The sequence below is a fragment of the Bombus flavifrons genome, chromosome 9 (assembly GCF_040668555.2).
Source record: "Bombus flavifrons isolate JBK064 chromosome 9, iyBomFlav1_principal, whole genome shotgun sequence".
NCBI lineage: Eukaryota > Metazoa > Arthropoda > Insecta > Hymenoptera > Apidae > Bombus > Bombus flavifrons.
Genome location: NC_138450.1, coordinates 13,990,452 through 14,015,976, shown reverse-complemented (window position 1 = coordinate 14,015,976; position 25,525 = coordinate 13,990,452). Strand labels below are relative to the sequence as shown.

The 25,525-nt window shown below is 36.0% G+C and overlaps 3 protein-coding genes across 6 annotated transcripts; 1 reads left to right on the top strand and 2 right to left on the bottom strand.

The window, feature by feature from the left end:
- Window positions 1-321: 321 nt before the first annotated feature.
- LOC138183639 (transcription factor E2F2) lies at window positions 322-14,400 on the bottom strand. Of its 4 annotated transcripts, none has more exons than XM_069120878.1 (8): window positions 12,447-14,400; window positions 8,296-8,393; window positions 8,059-8,216; window positions 7,738-7,879; window positions 7,449-7,662; window positions 7,095-7,368; window positions 6,644-7,004; window positions 322-4,817 (listed from the first exon to the last, which is right to left on the bottom strand). In XM_069120878.1, exons 2-8 carry the CDS (start codon window positions 8,372-8,374, stop codon window positions 4,693-4,695), a joined length of 1,353 nt encoding a protein of 450 aa, XP_068976979.1. In that variant the 5' UTR covers window positions 8,375-8,393; window positions 12,447-14,400; the 3' UTR covers window positions 322-4,692. The 4 variants fall into 4 exon arrangements, with proteins under 4 accessions (XP_068976979.1, XP_068976981.1, XP_068976980.1 ...); XM_069120880.1 differs by having other exon boundaries at window positions 14,157-14,400; XM_069120879.1 differs by lacking the exon at window positions 12,447-14,400 and adding an exon at window positions 9,437-9,760.
- Window positions 14,401-14,632: 232 nt separating this feature from the next.
- Archease (protein archease) lies at window positions 14,633-16,438 on the bottom strand. Its single transcript, XM_069120904.1, has 4 exons — window positions 16,243-16,438; window positions 15,986-16,010; window positions 15,587-15,791; window positions 14,633-15,338 (listed from the first exon to the last, which is right to left on the bottom strand). The coding sequence occupies exons 1-4, from the start codon at window positions 16,292-16,294 to the stop codon at window positions 15,153-15,155; spliced, it is 468 nt and encodes a 155-aa protein (XP_068977005.1). The 5' UTR covers window positions 16,295-16,438; the 3' UTR covers window positions 14,633-15,152.
- A 3,630-nt stretch (window positions 16,439-20,068) lies between these two features.
- On the top strand, window positions 20,069-24,886 carry LOC138183648 (protein takeout). Its single transcript, XM_069120897.1, has 5 exons — window positions 20,069-20,209; window positions 21,618-21,710; window positions 22,031-22,297; window positions 22,464-22,622; window positions 24,363-24,886. Exons 1-5 carry the CDS (start codon window positions 20,134-20,136, stop codon window positions 24,509-24,511), a joined length of 744 nt encoding a protein of 247 aa, XP_068976998.1. The 5' UTR covers window positions 20,069-20,133; the 3' UTR covers window positions 24,512-24,886.
- The last annotated feature ends 639 nt before the right edge of the window (window positions 24,887-25,525 follow it).

The window sequence follows — 25,525 nt, the reverse complement described above, 5'->3', positions numbered from 1 at the left end:
TATACGAAACAATCGATGCCCACACCTCGAGCGCTGACGCGGGAATGGCGAACGATTTACCGTAGCGCGAAGATAAGTAGTAATGTGCAAACATTGCGCATGCGCTCTTTATTTGAAACAAGGTGAATGCGTAAACTTCTTCTTTAATCAAAGCACTGATTAGTGTTTTTATATATACTTTTTAATTTCTTTCTCTTACCCCTTGACAAAATTATAATCGAAATAAAATATCAAGATCATAGATCTAAGCGGTAAAATTATAAATCGCTTTACTTATGCGGATTCATAATGGTGCATGTACAACAAGCGTAAATACGTTCATAATGATCAAAATCAAGTTTTGATACTTTATTTTCTCATACCGTTATACGTATTAAACGTACATAAAAATATTTCTTCTGCTACATTATTCGTTATTTTGATATAGACATTTAGAACTTGTACACAACTTTCACGAACGAATTTTCCGGTGCAAAATTATATACAGTAGCAATTAAAATCGAGTCGAGCAACGAGTGTTTAACGTCGAACAACGGAAATGCCGATTCGAAAAAATAAATACATCCTCTTACTGCTTTATATATGTATATAACAAGGTAAACGAAAACCATAATTTTTCGTCTAATAAGGCGTGATAAGCAAAACACAAAGGTTGTGGAAAATTAAAAACATCACATCTCCCTATGACGTTACACAAGGTTATATTTTGTAACTTCTTCTTCATTTTTTCGTCTTGTTTTTACTGTTCGACGGGTCATGCCCGTAAAATGTGACAAAATTCTCATTCGTCGTATTGGTACGTACATCGCTCAATTTTTTTTTTTCTTTCTAAGACAATCGATCAGAATTAATTTCTGTACTTTTTTCAGCAATATTTCTGAACAGTCTCTCAAATACATTCGTAGAAAAGTGTATTTGTTTGCGTGTATAATGCGTGCACGCGAATAGCGATGAAAAAAATCATCGACGAATTAGAATCGAACGAATTCCAAAAGAATATCTAAAGCAACGCGTTTCTATTATACTCCCTTTTTTACGTTTCCTTTGATAATTTAAATAATCGAATCGTCGTTGTTGCTCGCCGCTAACAACAATAATAATTTATTCTCGATGCTTAGGGCCGAGTTAGATCGCGTTAAGTGAAGATCATAAAACTGCCACTAAACGAAAATAGAAAAGAAAAAAGAATTGAGGAAAGGCTCTGTTGTCCATTGTAAAATACGAGAAGCGTCTTATTCGACAGACTGCCAGAAGCGAGCCAGAAATTTCTTTTTTCACGGATAATCGGAGTTTAAAAAATGAAAACTGATGGACTGCCATCTTCGCGATAAGTTATTGTAAACAGATCCCGGTAAGTCTGAAAACGTCACAACGTTATTCGTAGCTTCGTCCTTTTTCCTTTTTTTTTCTTTTTTTTTTCTTATAATCGATGTGTTTTTTACAACGTAGCCCTTCTTCGAACAGAATAAAAAATACAATATCAATAAACCATTATTATTATACTTCTTAAAATCCCGGACGCGCTCAGACTTCGCCGAGATCCCCGCAAACATTCAGGTAGAAAATATCGCAACTTCTCACTGGCGTGTCGGGATCGTTAATCGAACCGTCGACCATCGAACATTCGTATCAATTATCATCATTCGATCATCACGTCCATTCACACACGCTCACGCACTCTCTTGATTCACGTTTTCTTCTTCTTCTTCTTCTTCTTCTTTCCTTTGTTTTTCTTTTTTTCCCTTTTGCTTACCCTCTCGTTGCACGATGCGTATGAGAAAAGCACGATACCATCAATTTAATAGAAAGAAAAAAAGAAAGAAAAAGAAACGAGAAACGAAACTAATACAACCCTCTCTGTTGCAGACAGGTATTGCGCGCTACGAACATTGTGCAAAATAATGTTATCCAAGGATTTTCATCTTATTTATTTCATTTGACGGTAAAACGGCAAGAGGGAAAGTTATATTTAATAGTTTCTCTTTTGCTCTGAAAAATGAGCTATTCGTTATGAGTTATTCGTTGAAATAAATACACGTACAGCTAGGAGAAACATTTAGCGTTTCTATGCTTTTTAAAAAAAAGAGAAAATAAGTTTCCTAGTTTTGCAAGTAATCAGAATCCAGCGATTATTCTGCACAATATTCGCTTGACTATAAAACATATGTACTTATTACATATACATATACATCGTACATATATATATATATATATATATATAATATATATATAATAAGTGAATTTATAAACTAACATTTTCCTCGTGTAATGTATCAATAATTAATTATTAATCGTAATTAAAACTAACTAATCGATATATCGTGATAATCGCAATGAGGTGTCCGCAGCATCCGGTTTTTCTTTCTCTATTATTTCCGTTTTTGTCCATCGGGGTCGTCACGTTCTTACATTTTGCCTGTCTGTGTGTATGTATATATATATAATATATATATATATTCATATATTTTTGTATAGTATGTAAATTATTTACAGTTCTTTTGCAGAAGGGTGTGATCATTATTGTGTAGGCACTATGGCTTTGGACGTACACTAATTGTAAGTTGTACGTTTAGGGTACATCCTTAAGAGATTTCCAGTCGAGACAATTCCCTCCAATGCGCCCTCGACTTCCTCAAGGAACAAATATTCGTCATCTTGATCCTCCCTCGTACTTAATCAAATTTTTCACTGAAACACTGACTCTTTCAAACTTTCTTTCTTTTTTCCACGCCGTTTCACGCGGCAGAAGTCAAGGCTGACACTGGTGCAAAATTCTCTTCGAAAAATCCCTTTTTTCTTATAAATCAGGTTCAGAATAACATCGTATCCTGAAAAAGAATCTTAAACGTTCTTTATCGTTACGACTCGAATTAAATATACGTGCGTTTGCATACAACGATACGCCCTAAGGTTTTCTGCTTTTACACGATTTTTCCTCTGCTTCCTATGCTCCTTCTTTCCCATCGTACGCTCGAGTTCGTCTCCGTGTTCGCTACGACATCGTCAAAGAAGCTAATCCAACACGACGATGATTCAACACGATGATCATGATCTATTAGCCAGACTGAATAATATTTTTTTCGGTAGGAGATCGTACTGTAAGATGATAATGTTTCATATATGTACGTGTTCGTTATGTGTGTATTTTTTTTTTTTTTTACATGTCACAAAATGTTCTTCATCCGCACCGATAGATAAATTCAATTATTATAGATATACTTTTCTTTTTTTTTTTTTTCTTCATGCATCAAACTGTACAAATTGTCGCTCTCTATTCGGAAAATTCGACCGATTACAAAAGTATATAGAATAAAAACTATGCCTTCAGCCGCTCGCGCTTTTCATCTTCTTCGTCTCTTTCTCTCTCTCCCTCACACTCCGTTTTTTTATCGTCATTTTCTCTTTTTACAAACGATTTCTTCGTCGATAAAGCCTACTGTACGCATCGATCGCCTCGACAAATATTTTAATAATTACAATTCGACCATTCCGGACGGCGGTCTCTCGGCGGTAAAAGCGCACGATTTAGAAAAAAGAGAACAATCAGTCAGTCCAAGTGACAAGAGAAAGGCGACCGCCCGGAAAACGTTTTATCCGCTGCTCTTATCTTTTCAATTATATATATCGATAGAAACATTATTCTAGGAGGGATCTTTTTTCATCGAAACTATTTTCTTCTTCTTTTCATACGCTATCGATTCTAATAATAATAATTTTTCATTCTATACAATTCGATTAATTAACCATAGAAAGAAATAAAAGAAAAAGGGAAACATCGTAGTTGTTCGTACCAGTCTCTCCTCTCTTTGAAACTTCATCAAATATATCTTCTTCCTCCTATATCAACCGTTCTTTTTCACAACTAGTCTTCATACTCTTACATCATTTACAATATTGGTACACACATTGCACAAGAAAGCGGCGCTTCAACTCCACCAGGGCTGTTTTACGAACTTGTTAATCCCATAGACTCAATCGGCCGCGACCGTATCAAGCTGGAAGTCTTCACCGCGCGCGTTCAACATTATCGTGATATGTTTCTCCCCCCACCCCTCCCCCACCCCAATCTCAGTTTATTTGATACTTTTCTTATCCTCGCACAGGCCGAATTTCGAAACTTACGGACCGACCGTGATAACAACTATGTGCAGTTGATCTCTCGCGGAAACTGCTTAAAAAAAGAAAAGAAAAATCACCGCTCGTGAAACACACCTTTGATAAAATACTATTCGGTACTCGAATAACACGTTCTATCTGTATACTTTTTAATATATTTACACACGTGTCCATCTTTCTTTGTCTTTACAAAAACTATATAAGAAGCAGAATTATTTATTATTGATAAAAAAATTGTCAGAGCAACGTGTCGATTTCCATTGTAACGTGAATTTGATTGCGTTTGAAACATAATTGTCGGAGTATCCCTGTTCCTATATTTTCCTTATTTTTATCCCAATTTGTATAATGGGCCGATGGATGATTCGTACGCTACGTTTTCTGCTCGATCGTTCCCTTTGAAGTTAATAAAATAAAAATTGTCAATCGATACGAAAGCGCTAGTATTATTGGATTAACCAAGTGATCTCTATCCGTTCGAATACTAAGGAGGCGAACTCAGAGTGGTAGTCCAAAAAAGACAGGGGTCTTTGCTTGTATTGCGTGTCACGACGACGACGATTAGGACGATATCCTTTAGAATTTGAAATCAAAGAGATCCGAAAGTCCCTCCTCCGTGCCTAACGCGAACGAATAGTCGTTTTCGGAAAGAGGCGGTTCCAGAGACAGCAGGTGCTCACCGAAATCAAGAATACTTAGATCTGCAACAAAAGAGAGAGAGCGAATGCTGGGTTTGTCCCGTCTCATCGAACATTTTCGCATTTTTCATTTCTTTTCTTTCTCCTACAACTTCTATCTCTTTTCGTTTCATAGAACGTTTTCGAGAAAACGACCAGTTACATTTGAACATTGAAACTTATTTCATTTATTTTTGGAAGACAACAAGCAAGAATATTTATTATTTAAATTAAATATTAATTAGCGACAGTTAAGCTGTTAAAATCGTTATGTTAATCTATTGTCCATTTAATTGTTTCGTGATGATATTCAAAGATTCATGTACATATTTTTATCACGCTTATACGTATAGTCATGTAACAAGTAAATTACGTGATTACGATTGGTTTTGTTATATATTTTTAATAATATTAAAATTTCATGAGTTATTTATACAGCCTAGTAATAAATAAATATATTGGTATTGACTAATTTATTACAAGCAGAAACATGCTATAATCAAATTTCTACAAAATTATAAAATTAAAAGTGATTAGTTTTTAATGTCGTTTGAAAGGTTGCCTACTTTTGATTAGATTATTATTATTAATAAACTACCAATGTACTGGGTATTAATATAATATCAAGATAAATAGTAAGATATTCTGTGAAATAGAGTGGAAGGATTAAAAGCAATTTGTTTCAATAATGAGGTGAATGCCAGAAGAAAAAGAACACATATATAATTGCATTGAAATACAAATAAGCCAATAATTATTTTATCCATGAAACGTACCTTCGTGCGACACGAGCTTTGCTGTTTGAAACCGTTACCTAACTAGAACTCTGCCTGTGATGTGATTTTTATTTGGTTAACACACAAGTCACAGCCAGAGCTCCATCAGGGTACGGCTATCCTCCATTGTTGAAAAGGTAGAAGACCAAGGAAAAAAAGATAGCTCAAGTTAATGGAACTCGATAAATAATGAAAAATCAACTCTTACTATCTTTTTTTTTTTTAAGAGATTTTTTTATTAGAGATGTTCTAGAATCCATCAGTGACATGCATAACGTTTCTTTCAAGCATTTAAATAAAATTTGAATATTAAGATGATAAATATTTCTTTTATGCGAGAAAGAGACGTATTTGAAATATCTCGGAAGTATACAAACAAAAAAGTACAGTGTAAAAAGCATTTATTAAAAAATAAAATAAAATAAAAGTATATTTGTGTTAACAAGAAAGAAAGAAAAAAGACAAAAGAAAGAGAAATAAGAACTGGAGTGGGAAACAATGTTGAAAAAATGTACAAGAGAAATATTAATTAATTAAAGCCTAATAAAAAATTAATTAGAATCTTGCACTAAATTGTTAAAGCATTGTTATAAATTAATGTGTTAATATACATTGATAACAGACTTAAAGAACTCAAAAGTAATGCAAGAAGATAAAAACAAGCCTAACACCTGTATTCAAGATATATATATATATATATATATATATACTATTTTTATTTACATATTTACGTTAAAAAGGTTGTATTCACCTTCTTGCAATTATTAGTACCCTATACCCAACATTCGTGATAAAATATGCGATACATTTAAAAGCGTGCGTACAAAGAAGGGCAGCATAAAAAAATAAATAATCATGATACAACTTCATAAAAAAGAATAAAAATTAATATTCATACGGATGCATTGGCCTTGCTTTACTAAATCTTAAGCTCCGTTTATTTAAAACCATTCACAAATTTTATTAAAAAAAAAAAAAAAAAAAAAAAAATAGGAAAAATAGAAAAGAAGGCAAAATAAAGAATAGTAAGTAAATCTTAATAAATCCTGGTTTTGAAGATATACGCCATCCTACCTGAAGTGCTAATTTGATCCTCCGTTTGGAGTTGGAATTTGCCTCCACCCATTGGTCCATAATCATCAGATTCACACAAAAGTGCGTCCCTCATGCCTGCTAAACTGGTAACTGCAGATATAACCGGTGTGGACAAACGAGTATTCAACGAACTCTCGACAGAAGGTACTGGTTCAACCCGAACTCCGCTTTCTTCATTGGTTAGAAGTTCAGGAGGCAGACAAGGTATTTCGGATTCTTTTGACGAAGGCACAGGTTGCGTCGTCGTGTAACCCGGATTGGGAGACGTTTTGACTGTAGGATCATCAGGGCAGAGGAACACCTCTATCTCGCCATGAGATGACCTCATATGCATTTGAAGCTGTAAGCGTAGAAATAACACAATAAATACGTGATAAAGAAATATTTATGGTTCTAATTTTAATTGATTTTTATGAAGAAAAATAGCTACCTTTTGCTGACCAAGGTTATTGATAGGTTGTGGAACATGAAGTGTGGCTTCTGGCGGAGCTTTTACTGCCATTATAGCCTGGTCTTTGTACATTGGGACAGAACGTAAATCGTGATACGTTACATAAGCGTATTGTCTGTCTGCACAGAGCTCCCTAAGATTTTTGTCTGCACCGTGAATCAATCGATCCAAGGTGTTTTCCTTAGCTTCTAAATCTGCCACTTCCCTTCTGAGATCAGCGATATCATTCCTATCGTTTGGTAACTGACCACCTCTATAAAATAAAATAATTACATTTACCATTCGAGTAAAATAATTCGGTATTTAGTTCTTGATAAACGATGAATAACGTACTTCCATTGTATATTGTTTTTACTTTTCTTCTCCAAAATACCTATGCCTTCCAATACATTCGTAATGTCGTATATACGACGTTTCTGTACTTCTAATTTTTCAGACGCTACGTTTAAATCTACAACACCGTCTTGACTGCTCTCGACTAAATGTATGAACTTTTTTGTAAGTAAGCTCAGTGATGTATCGTACCGCGTTCTTTCTACCGTTTTACCTGCAAACGAAGATAACATTTCTTTTCCTCGAAGATGTGAAGGATATTATTTTAGGCGAAAGAAGGGAAATTTACTTTTTGTGGGAGTGTGGCCAGCCAGAGAACTCGATCCAGATCTCCTACGTTTGCCTCTAGGGGCTTTGAAGGCAGATTGGCTAGGACCGGTAGTTCCCATTTCCAGATTCAGTCTTCGTTTCACTGCTTGAACTGATATTTGCTATAAAAACATAACAAAACAAAGTAATATTAATATGTTGCAATACTGATTTTACTATCATAGAATTTAATTATTTTTTTAAACAATGTTGATTGAAAATATCATATTTGATTAATATGTTTACCAGGAAATGTTGTTTGATCTAAAAATTATGTGTATGTAAATATAGCCTTATTTACTTCAGTTCGTGGTGGTGGTTGTGTAGGTTTCCTTGTTACTTGATAACAAGGTGTTTGTCCATATTGATGGTCTTGAAGATGAGGACTTGGTGTTTCTTCAGCCACTTTTTGTGCTTGAACTTCATCCAAAGAGCCATCGTCCAAAAACTCTTGTTTCACTAAAAGTAATTCATGCGTATACCAAGTATGTAGCTAAATTAAATGAAAATTATGAAATGACTAGTAATTGATACATACATAATTTAGTTTCCACCATGTCTGGTGTGACAGGCCTGGCAGGATCTTCCAAGACCACTTGTCTCCTTACTCGAGGCATCTTTATTGTTTAGGAGAACCTATAACAGCCATTTATAAAAATATAAAATAATAAGCTTATGAAATACAAAGTTCATTATATAAGATTGAAGGTAAGTAAGATCGAGAAAGATAATATCAAAGTTATAATAAATAATAACTTCTTTAAACATTTTTAGTCAAGAATTTCAAATATTACACAAATATTTCATAGGGATCGGGTACAAAAAGGTATATCAAGATTATATCACAATATGTTAGAAAGTTTTATATCGTATTACATTTGTCCTATTAGATGTGTATGTTTGTAATAACAAATCGTAAATAAAATTTTCTCCGTCTGATATGAAATACTATTTTTATTTTATATTGGAATTAAATCTCAGTGACAATTATAGGGAAAAATAATTACTCAGAAATTCCTGTCATCATATATAAATATTACTACATACGATAGAAATACATAGAAATAATGTTATTGAATTCATACCAATAAAGATATTATTAAGAAAATACAAATATTCCTAAACATAATGTACATTTTTAAGAGAATACAATGAAAAATACATATTGTAAGTATTCCATTTTGCTTCTAGAATATATGAAATACTACAATAAATTTATTAGCAAATGCAAAATATTAAGAAATATTCCTATATTGCTTAAAAAACAATACTATTTATTTTGTACGTTTAAAAAATTAATTACATTTAATATTGATAAATTTTTTTTTAATATCATTATATATATTTATCAAATCTATCAATGATGAAACGAATGTTAACAATAATAATAATTAACAATAATGTTCATAAGTATTTTTTCCTACTTTTGATTGGTTAAATCGAACTGTCGAAGTTTTTAGAAAACGTGTCATACACTACACACCGTCCATGAAGGTTAATAAGTGTATACTATTTTGGCGGATATGTATTTTTTATTTCATATCGTTTGTCGTAAAAAAATGGTGTATTGTGTATTTTGAATGTATCTGTTACTGAATATTCGTTAACAATGATTGCAAGAGTAGAAGAAAAATTGATCGGAAAACATGAAATGTAACATTATAACGTGATATTAGTACCTTGTTAACCTTGCCAGCAGTATATGCTTTATCAAAAATATACCATTTATATGTGAAAATTATTGACAGCGAGGTGTGCGGATCCGATAAAAATTTCTATCGATCGTCGTCCCTTCATTCTCGAGTTTTTGTCAGTGCCACCCATTTGTGAGTGTATTTTATTCGGTCGCGATAGCACATTTAAGGAGAAGCGACTTTTTAGATGCATATCAAAGAACAGACAGCATAGGGGAGAAGGTTTTTGTTCTTGAATCAAGCAACATTGGTAAATCCTAATAATAGAACTCGTATTCCAAAGAACCTCGCATTTGTCTTCGCGAAGGAAATGACAAACTTTCATGCTACAATAAAACAAAAAGATAAACAAGAAATAGGCAAATAAAAAGAATTCTATCATTATACTATTAATAGAATTTTAAATGGATTTCTACATTTTCTATTTGTTTTGGATACTTTTAAAATAAAATATTTTTATTTATTATATTTGAATTATATCTAAATATCTTTTTTTTTGAGAAAATATTAATGATGTTTTAGAAATAAAATGGTTTAGATATCTATAATATAATAGTATATAAAAATAGTAGTTCCATGGAACAACGAAACGGAAGTGGTTGACCAAACGACAAGGTGACAATTTTGTAAGTACTGAACATCTGGTGAAACCTACAGATCAATTTCTGTATTGTACTTTAAGTTAAACGTGTACAGCAGCTGCAAAGGTCGAGACCAAATGAATGGAAAAACAAAAAGAAATTAAAACAGGCATTGTTCGTTATATGACTTTTGTATGTATTTGATTTTCCTAGATTTTTAAGAACCACTTCCTGTAATGTTTATAAAGACGATAAGGTTAGACGATGTAGCAACTTCGACGATCAATTACTTTATAAATAAATTAAGAAAATAACTATATATTATAAATATATGCAATATAATTTTCTATTATTGTTTAAAATCACTATTAAAAATAGTTTCAACTATAAGCAGATAGTGCATATATTATTAATTCCAAAGATTAATTAATAAAATAATAATATAATTATAATAATATAATATAAATTTTACTTTTAGAATAGTAACATTCGAATTACTATTTCTAAAAACAAGTGATTCAGCGTTATCAACTGTGGCAAGTATTTCAAAGTCGATTAGAATTCTAAACTAATTTCCAACGCGTCGTCTCAGAAAAAATTCCCTAGACTCATTTCCTTTTGTTATCCATTTGTTCCGATCGTACATGGTACAACGTTTTTTCGCCGTTTAGAAGCAAAGATCACAGGAAAACAAAATAGCCGCGAAAAACAGGAGAAAATCGTTCCTAAGGTCCCCGTTTTCAAAAGTCTCGTTACGCGCCTGAGCGGAATGAGAGACCCACGGTGCGGACGCGTACGAGAATTTTCGAAAAAAAGAGCAAGCGTCCCGAGAACACGAGGCAGCGTTCCGGGTGTGGTTTAAAGAGGCACGCCGCGCCGCAGGATCGTCGTGTTACAGCAGCCTTGCGTTGTAAGCAGTTTTAGAAGCAAACTCCCGGTCGAACTGCGTGGTTGTCTCGTTTTCGCCTGTTTGGCCAAGTACACACCGTACCACACCGTATAGAACGAGCGATCGTGAGGCCAATAGCATGGTAAAGCGCATTCGAAGGTTGGGAGCAATGCACGATGCTGAGGCATTGATTGGTAGGATGTTATCTCGAAGATAAAACCCGACTGGTGTAACTTGCGTCGACGGCATTGGATGTAGAACTAGCCTAGAGCCCATCGATTGGTAGGAGTGAGGTCTTTAAAATACGAGATATAACGTCTGTTCACAAACGTTCCACACGAACGACCTTTAAGGAGGTATGCAATAAATCCAATGCTCTCGTTTGATGCAACAGTTTTTTTTTTTCAACTTTTTCTTTTCTATTTTCTTTCTTTTTTTCAAATTCATAGAACGTCCTGTAATATGAAAAACGTGCAATGCACCACAGACGGGAAATATGGTAAAAGCTTCAAATGGATAATCGTACAGGCATGCCTTGTGTGCATGAGGCTTCAGGCCCCAGATGTTAGCGACGAACCTTACTGTCCTCCTTTTTTCCGTCCTTCCGCTCGTGGAAACCGCACAGGTCGCAGGGTCTATCAGTGAGACCCGAATAATCGCTCCCTATCTCTTATCATTTTACAAAAAGAAAAAAACGTGCATCCATCACAGTGGATCTGGTTTTACAGATCGTTCGTTACAGAGTGACCGCGATCAGCTGTTAACGTTGATTGAAGGTTCAGAGGTTGTTTTCTTTTCATTTTTGCTCGACTTATTCTCGTGTATTTGTGATACCGCGTAAAATATTCGATCACGACCAAAGCAACGAACTTATACCGATTTTATTGAACTCGGGTAATGCGTACTCGCGTTATAAATCCACACGCCACGCACCGAAGCGGCCATGCATACGAGAGCGAGCGAGTGAGCGTAAGCGGGCGGACAACGAGGGAGCGCGGTTATGCGAGCGCGCGCACACACACTACTCCTGCTCGATACACACACATAGAAACGCCACGATTCGCACGCAATACGTAGAGCCGTTTAAAGAGCCAAGCCGGGACTAGAGTATCCCTAGTTAGGCGTGCTACCGGCACGGTCATGAGGAAACCTAGAATCAGTGCACGCTTTCGCGATTGATCGCGAGAGATGCCAGCGACTTTCGACGCACCAAATCGGTTGCGCTCGAAATAACGGGCCATTCTTTCCTTTTCTTTTTTTCCTTTTTCTCTTTTTTTCTTTTAATTCTTTCCTTTCTGTTTATGCGCTCCAGTAAGCACATCTTTCGTACACGATAAATTGCGATAGAGAAAAGAAACGCGCACGGAAAAACGCGCTCGACTTTTCGGATGGGTACTTGGAGTGTGAATGTTTCGAAACAACTCTGTTACTATTTCCTCTAGGCAGAGAATATTTCTTTTTTTCCATCCGATCGGAACAAATGGATATCGAAAAACTGATTGTACGCGTGTTTATTTCCACTTACTTGGCTCTCGAGCGTGCGGTAGAAACTGCACAGTATTTTGAGACGGAGGCCCACGCTCTCTTCCGGGAGGTTCAGCCAGCACACGGCGCGGCGCGTGTCACAGCGCCGACGAGCGAGGCATATCCGTGCCTCCTCGATAGAGGCAAATACGTCGCCGTCGTGGTCGTGATCGTTGTCGTCGCGTTGCCGATATTTCTAGATGCAATTTTCACTGTAGGCCTGTCGATGACAGGACAAGGAAACGTGTTCGTCTGGGGAAACGACCAGACGACGAGTTTTCTCCTAACCCGGTCTTCCGAGGCTAGCCCGTGCACGAAATGTTTCTCTTGCTTTTTCGCTTTGGTATATTATATACACACTTCGTACATATGATTTACTATTCTCTCGCCCTCGCTCGTTTTCTCTCCCTCTGTCCTTCTTTCTCAACTTATAAACGGTTGTCGTTGTCCTCGTCGTAGTCGTAGTCGTAGTAGTTGCGTGGCCTTTATTTCTCACACACACACTTTCTCTCTCTTTCTTTCTCTTTCACGCTCGTTTTTCTATATATCTGCTTCGTTCTGTCTCTCTACCGCACTGGTGCGGTATCCATTTTCTGCAGGGCCGATCTCAGCAATAGGAACGACAACCAAGCACCAGCAGCACCAGCAGCAGCAGCAGCAGCAGCAGCAGCAGCAGTAGACTGGGGACCCGAAATAATCGTGCGTAAAGGGCCGAAACTGTACGTGCGTTCGCCGTGTTTTCAGCTTCCAAGGAATGTATAGGCTCTAAAGTTCACGATAAGCCCCGCCTCGACATGATCGGTCGAGCCACCGGCGAGGAAAACGAACCTTTTCTGTCGGGGTGTCGCGCGCGCACACGAGGCCGGCTCGTGAGCTGGGCGATTGGATGGACGGGGCTAGCTGGCGCGCTGGCAACTGGCTCGGGCTACGAGGCAGATAGACCCGTCTGTACCGGTAGTAGTAACACCGAACCGCGTGTCCGTGCGCTCTACTGCGCTCTCACCAACGCTCAGTGTCGATGTGGTAGTGGCCTTCTACCACTGACTCGATATGCTCTTGAACGCGTCTCTGTCATGGTGGTAGTACGTGCTTAGGCGCCTGTCATGTGTCGGTGCGTTCGTGGACGCGCGCGTATAACGTACCGGCGCACCGGCCATCTGCCGGTCGTACACAGGAGTCGAGTACGCGCGCCAAAACCGTCACTTCGCTTTTCTCCGTCCGTAACCACCGCGCCGCCAGCGATAGCAGATATCCAAAAAAGTTCCTAGATCGTGTCACCTTTCCTCAGTTTTTCATGAAAATTATTCACAGGTTCACTTGTTTTTACTTGCCTCTTGATGTTGTTTAAACGGCTATGATCTTTCAAGCATTCGTGATAACGTTTGTTTATATCCGTTAGGGTTAGATGTCCCACGATGGGTACAGGATGTCACGCTTTTCCGTTACAGCATGTCGTTTATGTTGATTGAAAAATGGAAGATTGAAAATTAGAGACACACCAGTTACACGAGCTTTTCATGAAGATAAAAGACACACGCGCCAAAACTGTCCCTCTCGTTTTCCTCGAAACTGCCACGCAAGCTCCGGCATGTAGGTGAAAAATCCCTATATCACGACTTTCCCGAGACACGTTCAAGCTTGATGTATCGGTTATTCGTATTTGACAGTTTAAAACGTCACGATATATCGTTTTGATGGATTATTACCGTACCAGTCCGCCATGGTTAGGGGTGTACGCTTTCGAAACAAACGGCCACGCTTGATGTTGGCAGTGAGTCCCTTTAACAGTGGGCCTTATCGCGAAGGAAAGGGGGCAAGAATCAAACGAATGATTAACACAGTCTCCTATTATGTAATTTTCGAAGCTTTTCGATTCTCTTCCCTCGAGTACACACGCTTCCGAAGATTGGGAGGATCCCACTGCCTATCGTTTCTTGCCCGAAACTAAGCGGGCGGTCGTCGCTTCCTTCACGATGGAGGGGTGTTGGATGCCAGGGCCGTACCACTTAGCACGTGCGAAAGTACGCTTAACTATGATTTTCTATTCTATTCTATCGTATGGCGAATCTCAACGTTAGTCGATGACTTACATTCTAATTCATATTTTCTTCTAACTACAATTCTAACTTCTAACAATTTTATCCTAATAATACAAACATCGATCTTTCTATTTTTTGGTAACGAAAATTTTCACTGACGCGAAACATAAAAAACATCTTTATTATATGTTTATAAAAATATACAAACATTCTTATATAATACTTGTTACACGTGTCTGGCATTTATAAGTTACTATTAACAACTTTCGACAACAATCAAACATTTGTTAATACAGATACAATATATAAAGAATTAACAACCAAAATGTTTACGTTATTTAAATAAATTGTGTACGGTTATACATTGGCGGTATAAAGTTCTTGAGCGGTATCCTCCACAAAACGCAGGGTTCCATGGTACGTTACTACGTACTTAAGGATCGCCAAGAAGGGAGCCCGGTGTTTTCTTCATAACGTATTTATTTGAACCCTACGCAAGTACAAAAGGATCGTACCCTACGTAGGTCGTAAGAGAGGGTATATACCCTCCCTTCTTGCTTCTGTATTCATACGTTCCTACATACTGTTCTGTCTCAAGCCTTAACCCGAGCCAAATTACACGGGGGCGCCAAGAAATCAAACAAGACACCGGACTGAACCCGAAACGGCTATATGTCTACGATCACGAAAAGTTCGGGACGTTCTGATTCAGGACGATCGAGGATCTGCATCGCTGAGTACGTAATCGCTTTCACCTCGGCGTTTTGCGTGTGTTTGCCGATCGTGAACTCTTCTCCTAACGCTGTCGCAGAGATCTTGAAGTTCTCGCGGTCGAAATTAGTAATCTTCACTTTCTGACAACACAAAGCGATACTTCTTTTTTAAAAAATCACAAAAAACAGTGTTTTAAAGAACAAGGTACTTTATTTCGATCTCTGAATAAATAGTTAAACAACATATTAAACGGAATGGTCTATCGAATAAATGATATCATATAAAAGGTAAAAAGAGACGTAAAAATGCAAAGTAAAGCGTTTTCGTAATCGAGGAGGGATTTTAATTATAATAATGATGTAATCAAAGTTTAATGAATGCAATATACCTTCGCAACGATAAACGGTTCGGCGCTAAACATGAATAACAATTCGTCGAGGAAATGAAAAAGAAGACTTTCCATGTCGTGTCCTTCCGCTTCTACGTAATGTAACTGTGTCATTTGAACTCGCTCTAAATCCGTCATGTACCCAAACATGGCCACCGCACATTGCTCAAAAGCCTCTTCCATGGTATTGCCCCATGCGTGCAGTCTATAATACGTCATGAGTATTACGATATATATTTATTTTAATAATATAATATTGTTAAAGCAATGTAGCGATATATAACTTGTCGCTGTATTAACAGTAATTATTGTCCTATTTTTCGTTTTAGGTTATCTTTGCAAGTAACCTCTACAAAATATCCGCTTTAATTGCGAAGGATTTACAAACTTAATACTTACTGCACATCAGCCGTGTGGTCCAAATCTGAAACAGAAAACGCGCGCATATAATTGCAATTGTCTTGTTATGTAATTTCTTGTACAATTAGGTGTGAAATAATGTTCTAAATTTTGATTTCGACTTGTTCACATGTGGCAAAATGGACGCCGGTATAATGGCGCGCCGGCTGCCGGTTATATCATTCTAGTACGATGAAAGTGTTTACTTCGTGAATTTAATGCGTTATTACGCTCAAAGTATGATACTGGGTACTTACATTCGTATTTAGCCGGAGGTATCACAAAATCTTCTTCGCTTAACGTGTCCATGATTGCGCACAGCTGATCTCACGTACGTGAATAACCGATCAGCTGATTCTCTGACAGGTTTAATCAATGGCAGTCCCGGTTGTGCGTGTACGAGATAATACTACGTAGATGGCGTTACGTAAAAGGATACTCACGATCTTGATTACCGATGGAGCAAAAATGGTAAACGCAATCATAGAAAAAGTACATATACATACGTATGTATATACATAATTTGAATTAATAAAAATTTATCAACATTCAAAGGTATGATAAAGAAAAGATTAATTACAATTTTTTTCATTGGTATTTCCAGTTGATCATGATATCTTGAAACGTTCGTGTAATCTTTTTAAAGGCGCAGTATGTTTATTTAGCTTTGTGTACTTTTTCCAATCTTTATTTTTGCAATTTCAATGGAAAAGTAGCTTACATATCTCCAGATTAGTTTCAATACACTTACAGTTGCTCTGTTGCCGGATTTATCGAAGCATTTACAAATCACTACGCTACGCGCGATCGAGCGTAGATTTCGAATTTGTGTCATTTGTGCGCATTAGTTTTCATGATAGCGGCAATCACCGATCAGTGAATGGTGAACCGCATAACCAGCCTTTAAATGCCAACCAACAGACCTACATATTTTTCTTCTGAATAAATACGAGATGCAATTGACTCATTTTTCGAGAAGATGTAAAAGGAGCGGCATCTTAAGTTTTAATTAAATTGTCCTATTCTTATATTTTTATTTCTATATTAACTGAAATTATTTTGTCCTAATAATATATAACTTTGTTTGTTCGGATTTTTTTTATTGTAAATAGACAATGTAACGAAAATTGACGATACTGCACTGAAATGAAAGTATATAATACACAAGAACATACGAAGATATTCAAAGTACAGTACTTGTTATAATATTTGCTGGATGAGATGAACTTCCTCACAGATTCAATTTCTTCAGTTGTACCCACAAGAATATGATTTTGCATAAATGTCCGCAGTCTACTATTATCATTATATATTAAAAACTACCGATAAATTCATCAATCTAATCATTCCAACAGAAATATCTATTTGATAGCTTTCCCGATGTTCGAACAAATTATCGAACGATTTCATCGACGATCATCGGGCCGCTTCGACGATTAACTGTGTCGATTGATCCTATCGATCAAACGAATGAGAGTCGGATAGGCTGATCAGGCATGTAAGTATGTGGTACAGTTTCGTTGGGCATTTTTCCTTGTCAGTCGCCTCCCCGATGAAAACTAGTTTCTCATATCGGTGCGACGTGATCCAAGGGCGTCTGGTTCGAGCTCTTCGTAATCCTCTGTTACATAAAACTGCGTAGACGGTACCATAGCAGTTCCATATGAACATCTTATCGTCATTTGTTTACAGTATCGTTTTCAATTAGCTACCGCTAGTGGCAGGTATGTACTTGCAAGGTCACAAGGTCATGGATGCCTATATTTGCTCGCATGTGATTTATACGCGATCTTGGTACCACAGGCCATGTCTCTATCGTTATCTGCTTTTTTTGATTGATTGTCTTGTATACTCTCTTATTGGTAATTTTCTGTTGGATGATGTTGGACGAGCTTAATGCATCTCAGAATTTTTATAAATCATATAATTAAATGTTTCTATGTAAGCGTTTATCTCTTTCCCTAAAGAGACGAGTTTTCAAAGAAACGACCTGCAAGTACATATATTTTAATAATAAATCACAAGATCCGTTAATAACACCCTGTTTATCAAGTTAAGACGTAGGTCATTAATGTATCTTGCACTCTAATGGTCATAGCTTGAAATAAAGTTTCACGTTTAACGGGGAACGGTACCAGGTGCAAACTAGCGACTTTAACGAGCCTCTGCACCACGATAAAGCTCGAAACGTTGCTTTCTTCTCTTTATGGCTTAATTTACAATTGCTTTATTATACCAGGTGGTACGCATTGGATGAAAGCCATTAATTTTGCCAGTAATTCTTGTATAAGTAATTCCTGAATAAAGAAAGGAGTTTAAAAACAATGTATGCATAATAATCGTACTGCAATATTAGAAACTCTTCAGTTAATAAATACAATCCATGATTTGATCGATTTGAAATAGACAATACCATAATATTATAGTATTAATATTAGTGTAATAGTAGTATATACACAATTAAGAGTGGTATAAAATATGAATTAAAATTGGATAAATTAGGTATTGTCTTTTAGATTTGAAGAAAACAATGACAGAACAATAGACCCTCGTTCAAGTCCGTTTTGTCAGCGTTCGTTGTTTTTTTTTTTACGGTTCTCGGTATCCTGAAATTGTACTATAATTTTGCACGCAGCGTCGCATCATCTGATAATTAAATGATTGGTGGCATCAGAGTCCATTCGTTACACACGCGATGCATTAAGACAATAATCAGAAATAGAAGGAGCTAGATATTGCTCGATGCGGAAGCGAATAAGTGTAGTAGAGCAGTAATAACAAGAAATTTGATAATGTTCTATCATTAAATAAACAGCTCGTGATAATTACAAGATTGTATCCATTGGTCGTTGGTTTGTGGATATTTGTATATTTACACAAAATAGTGTAAAGGTATGTAAAATATACACTATCTGTATATAGAAGATATACATTTTTTCTAATTTTTGAAACATGACACTCGTTATAACATTTAGCGAGTGAAACGAGTTTCTGCCTAGATCTTTTCAAGCGTATTTATAAAAATATTCATGTAATTTATTTTTATTTATATAAGTTATAATAAACAACACTCAACGGCTCATGAGAAAGGTTCTATTAAAAATATCGTAGGATTTCATTTCATGTTTATCATCTGGCTAATATTAGATCGTTGCATAAACTTCTAATTTCCATTGATAAAACAAATACCTGTTTGCAGACTTTAACTATGCAGCAGGAGTTGTTTTCGTGTTTCTGCAATTTTGAATATAGTATGAATCTCATTTGCATTTTTAAGAATAAAAGTGTTTGTTCGAATTCCATGACTATTTCATTTTAAGGAGTCATCCTATAAATATCTTGTTTCTCAAAACAGAGTTGAAAATTTTGTACCTTTATTTTTTTTTTAACAAAAATGTATTACTTCGTTTCGCAAAAGACAACTCGACACTTTGGCTTATAAATTATACAATATATCTCTTACACCATGCTTGTCAACTCATTACCAATATAATTGCAGTGTTCTATAAAAAGTCGAAAGCGATCTAATTCTACCGTAGTAATCGTATTTAATCTAAAAATATTAAAATCTTCCTCCGCAACTTCTCCACCATTCACCCTCCATAGACTTTCTAATCGAATCATTCGTTCATCTTCATGGTCCAACATCCCAGATCTACTGTCATCAAAATCAGCATGTACCCGTATAATTCGTCATCGTGGTTCGAGAAGTATATCGCAGCAAAAGTGGTAGAAGGTAAACAAGCGTAGAAATTATTCCGATAGCGGTTCTGAGAATGCCTATGCAGACCATCGATCGCGAAAGCCAGCCGGCACGCCAGAGATGCCGATGTAGTGACAGAAAAGTCGAAGCTAGATCAGCCTGCTCCGATAGAACAACGTTACTTGTGTAGCTGGTGTTCAACAAAAGAAGAGCGGATTTACGCGTTCTCCGGAATCCGCGACATCGACCATTACTTCGTTGCACTTGTGTGTATCATAGGCCAGGCGTAGCGCGCTGCTTCTCGCCTCTCACGTGTTGGCGCGTTTTAATGACATGCAATTTTGCAACGTAGCTCTCTGCCTGGAGTCCTTGGCGCTGGAAACTATATAAACGGACCGCTTATAATTGGCTAGGCTAGCTGGGAGATTTTTAACCAAAGTACACCATGTCGTTCCACACCGTTCGTGCAGTTGTCATCGCGTTATGCGCTATCGCTATCGTCGCTGGGGATTATCAGCTCCGTAAGTTCACGTTTAGGATCGTTCTATTAATCTTCTGCTCATATTCAGAATTCTCACTCACTTCTGGTTCATTGTTTATTTTCGTATTCGGTTGTTTGCGTATTATGGTTGTTTGAGGTAGTCAGGATTTCTGCGGAAGCGCGAGTGAAAGACACCGAAGTAAGTTGGGCTTCAAGACGCTTTATTTTCTCTGTTAGTTCTTTTTCCATTGGGGTGGTAAGTTAGAGTTTTGAGCTTCTTCTTCGGAAGATCGATGACGGCTCTAGTAAAAGCGTGAGAGTGGTAATGATGGGTTGTAGGGGTAAGTTTTCCTTCTCCGAAAGCTTTTATTCTATTTGATTATACCGTAAAGCTTCCTTGCTAGTTAAGTCGTATTCGCAATTATTACTATAGTTCTTTCTAACGCTAATTAAAAGCTAATTAAAATAAACTTCATTCCAATGGACAAAACTTCCCAGTTTAAAATTTACGTAGGAAGAAATTATCATAGGAAAATTGTTATAATTTTGGGATTGGACGAAAACTTGTACTTCACGCTTGCTATTAATGACATTTAAAGATACGAGTTAATGAAATAAATCGAAGAATATCTCGGTGTAATGTATCATTGTAATATAAATTTACATAAATTGGATGTAAAATCGTAATTATTCGCGATAATCGACGCACGAAATAGGTTTGTTTTTACCTCGAATTACAAGTAAAAGTTTCCTTTATTTGTTCCGTAGAATTAGTGAGTTAGAAAGTTAACGTAGGTCGTTTCAGCGTGTTAGTTAGTTGAATTTTAGCGATATCTGAAAACTGCCGTTCACTGTGTTCATTCGTTTTCCCTTATGAATCGCGGAATAACACGAATGGTTTTTCTTTTAACGAGTACTAATGTCATATTAATTAGGCAACTATGGTTACAAATGACCATGATACGTAAGTTTAACACACGAAATAAAATTTTATTATAGAGTATTGTACTAAGGAGGAGATGCTTTAAATATTTGCTTATAATCATTGAAATTTTCTCTCTCAGGATATCCCTAATGTAAATGTTATTTTTCAAGAAAGACGATTGCAAAATAATTTGATCTTTTTGCTTAAACACTTGGAATAATAAATTAGTAATAAAAATTTGATAAATACTCGAACGTTTTACGTCTCATTAAAAGAATGTTTCTATAGTTACAAAAATCTCTGGTATAATATTTAACAAATTAAACACGAGCGATTCTTTTTTATTTTAAAGTTAATTTGAAATATATTAGAAGATGGACACTGTGTATTTCCAATAATTTAAGAGAACGTATCTCAATTATTTGGAAATTACATATGTCGAAAATTGTTTCTCATTATTGCGTTTAATTTAATTTCAAGTCTTTTCTATCAATGAGTAATTTATATTTATTTTATTCCTCAGCTGCAACTGTGAAAACCTGCAAAAAAGATTCCGATGACTTTTCATCTTGTTTGAGGCTAGCCATACAAGAAGCATGGCCCACGTTCGTTTCAGGTAATATAATTATCTCTAGCTTACATCTCTGTCATTTTCATGAAGGTAGATCGATTAATAAATTTATTCATCGAGTTGTTTTCATACGCGTCACAATCCAATAATTACAAGTACTTTTTTGTTTAAACTTATCTCGAATTCGTCCTTGCAACGATTGATTTTTCCATTTCTCTCTTGGATCGCTTAAAACGAGAAGAATTACATAACGCTGCGTAATTTCAAAGACTACGTTAGACTTTTTATAATACTATTAAGATAATAGAGGTTTATTTCATTTTTTATTCACGAGTTACGATTAATTTTTGCAAACTTCGCAACAGGATTGCCAGAGTTCGACATACCCGTTTTGGATCCTTATTACACCGAGTCTCATTCCATGGAATTCGAAAGTGGCCAGCATGGTGGAAAAATGCTTGCCACGGACATTCGAACATACGGTCTTGCCAAAGCACGTTTCTTATCTGTAAAACCGGAGATGGTAGACGATCTCTTCCGCTTGGAAATCGACGTTGAGATACCAAAGATTTTAATCGATGGCAACTACAAAGCCGAAGGTTACCTGGCATCTTTTAGAGTGGGTGGAAAAGGTATACCAATTAATACAACAGACTTTAATATCTTCTTTGGATTTTACGATATAAAGGCAGAACTATGCTGTTTCACGCGACTATTTCGTTACTATTTCTTACAGCGTAACAAGACAATAAAATTTAAAATAATTCATACCACGTTTCTCATATTTGCATCTAACAGGTTTCTTCAACATTAGCATGGAGGACCTTAGAGCCACATGGGACATCTCTGGTCACGTAGTAAACGATATATGGGTTGTGGAACACTTCAAACTATCGCCTACAGTTGGAGATATGAAGATCTGGTTCAGTGATCTCTTCAATGGAAACAATGAACTGAGTAAGTACATTAGACCATCGTTATTAATAATTATAGCGAATACATTGATTTGTTACGTTAAATAAAAATATTCGAGGAAAATAATGTGGATGACACGATGATTATACGATTGCGACAAAAAAGCACGATTACTAATAGAACTATGTACTATAGTAGGTACAATTTGCTGTTTACTTAAGGTAACTGCCTTAAATCGACAGGAACTTTCATTAGTTGAACGACGTTGTCTCGACATTCCATCATTGCATAATGTTACGTTGCCATGAGTATATGTACACCGGGACTCGAGTTTCAAGAGAATCCTGTGCCGCTTAATTAGCATAGAATCGCTATTGCTGTTATTTACTGCTTATCCTAGTACTTTTGTCTCTGCGGATTTCATTCGCTTTTTCTTACGATATCGTCGGGTTGTTACGTGACCATCGACTTTGGATTAGCATCGAATGTACAGCTTTGTGTCTCGCTGTAGTGCACATATTTACCTTATTACATCGTCGTTTAATCTTTTATGTCGAGGTAATAAGGACGTGTCGGGTGTTATTAAGGTACTGCGGTGTTTAACTTCGACGATGTTTATTTTGATTTCGAATGCGCGTCGTTTTAGATCGTAACGCGACGCACATCGAGTTCGAGCGACGACGATACAAAATTGACACAGACTTGATACAGAATCGATACAAACTCGGTACGAATTAACTGTGACTATCTGTTTGATTGACTAACCGTACGACTACCAACGACTACCGTCAGCTAGCGTCAACGACAATGAACGACTATGATGGATTGTCCCGAGCTTTCCCTCGTTTCCCCTTTTATAAGGTCTCCTCGGAAGAGAGAGTTTTTTTCCGAGGTGGGAATGGAAAGCAATAAAACAATAAATTTTCTTTTCGAAGGCCCATGGGTTTTTTAGTAAGTCCCAGGATTTATACTTTTACGACGTCCTGTCGTCGGACGTTGTTTCACGGGCCATGTGGCCAACACATGTACTTCAATCCTGGATCTTTCTCTACGGCCATGAGCCGCTACAGTGCATTGGATTACGATGTGATTGTTCAAATAATTTTGTATTTTCTCAAAACAATGAGATTCTTGTTTTGGTAGCGAATGAAATTTATGCTGCAGTTTAGTGCCATTTATTCATCTGATGATGGCATGTTAATAATGGCTATGTCAAGTAACTACATTTATATTTAACGTTTGTCGTTTGACAATGACTGTTGATTAATTTTCTTCTCCAGAGAATAGCCTTTAGCTTCTTTGTCTATGTAATTGTTGTAGATTTATCAGCATAAAAGTTAGCTTCTAATTGCTTCTTATAAAATGATTATAACGTATAAATCGATACAATATTCTATTCTTTAAAAGAGTCATGACAAGATTTGACTATCTTCAGTTTCTTTCTAAGTATTCGCTAAATAAAACGACATTTAGAACAATTCCTATAAGAACTTTTGACAAGGCTCCAATAATGCGATTTTTATAAGTTCGAATATTCCACAAAGAAGATACATTACAAAGCATATCTTTGTTTTTTTTTTTTTTATTTAGTTGTTTACATTCACAATTTGTCCGATTTGGACATTTGGTAGAATTTTTTGGCTGTTTGATTATCATGTGGGTGGCTACCCCCAGCTGGGTACCATCTTCGTGTTTGTTATGTTATATCCACTTTTTTGATTCCGAATTTTTCGTACTTATTATTTTGATTACGAATAACAAAATAAACAATTCTGTTTTCAGATCGAGCTGCTCTCGTCTTCATCAACGAATACTGGCCTCTAATATACCGAGCAATATTGCCAAAATTGACGGAATCTTGGGACACGTATCTGACCGAATTCACCAATCGTTTCTTCTCGAAGATACCTTTCTCGACTGTGTTTCCTTGAGTCACGTCAGAACTATAGCAGTAAAATAATTGTAAAAAAAGGAAAAAGCATAAATCTAAGAAGGAAGAAAGAAATTTGAAGAAAATTGAAGAATGGAACCTGGATAGATTTTTCGATGGAGTTAAACGTGGATTGAAATGGGAGAAAGGAACGCAGAACTGATTGAATTATATAAACGACGTAAGACGAATAATTTTATGGACATTTTGTAAGATTTATTTGATACACAAATTGTATGGTTTTCGAGGATCCTTTTTTAATTATCGAAGACACAGCTGCTAACAAAGCGGTGTATATACACATGGATTGTTAACTAGTGTTGTTATTGGATGAAGCATCATGTAAGATATAAATAAACGCGATGTCGAATGTTAATCGAGGTAACTTTAATTCGATAATTCCTGATCATTTCGGTTTGATAAATTAATTTAATTCGACTAATTTAATCAATCAGGATAAGTAGACAGATGCCTGGTAGAAAGTTAAAAACAGATTACTGAGTGTCAAGGCTAATCGTACACGTTCGTAAAAAGTTTAGAGTAAATTAAAAAAATACACAAAAATATTTTTACAAAAGTTGTTTGCTATTCTGAAATTGTTACAATACTTCACAGACCTATGTTAAACAATTTTTATTTATTCAATTTGTCGAGCATGACAAACCGTTAATTCTTTTGTTTTTTCGATATCTCTCGTACAATGAATTATTTAATCATTCATCGCTCGATTAAGCGATCAAAATTCAAATATAGGTGCAAAATACCGTAATCACGAGATTAATTAGAAAAAAAAAGCGAAGAACATAGGTACGTTCGAGTCGAAATATTTGCACAGATTCTTGTAAACATCCGTCTACGTATTTTTAAAATGCAAAGTACATGTAAATTATAGAGAAACGTATTCACAATGTTGTAAGCATAGAAATCTTGTAATATAAAACGATTGTACTTTGCAAAACGATTCTCCTCCTGTAATTTTTATTGCATGAGTGATTATTGCGTATAATATTATCGG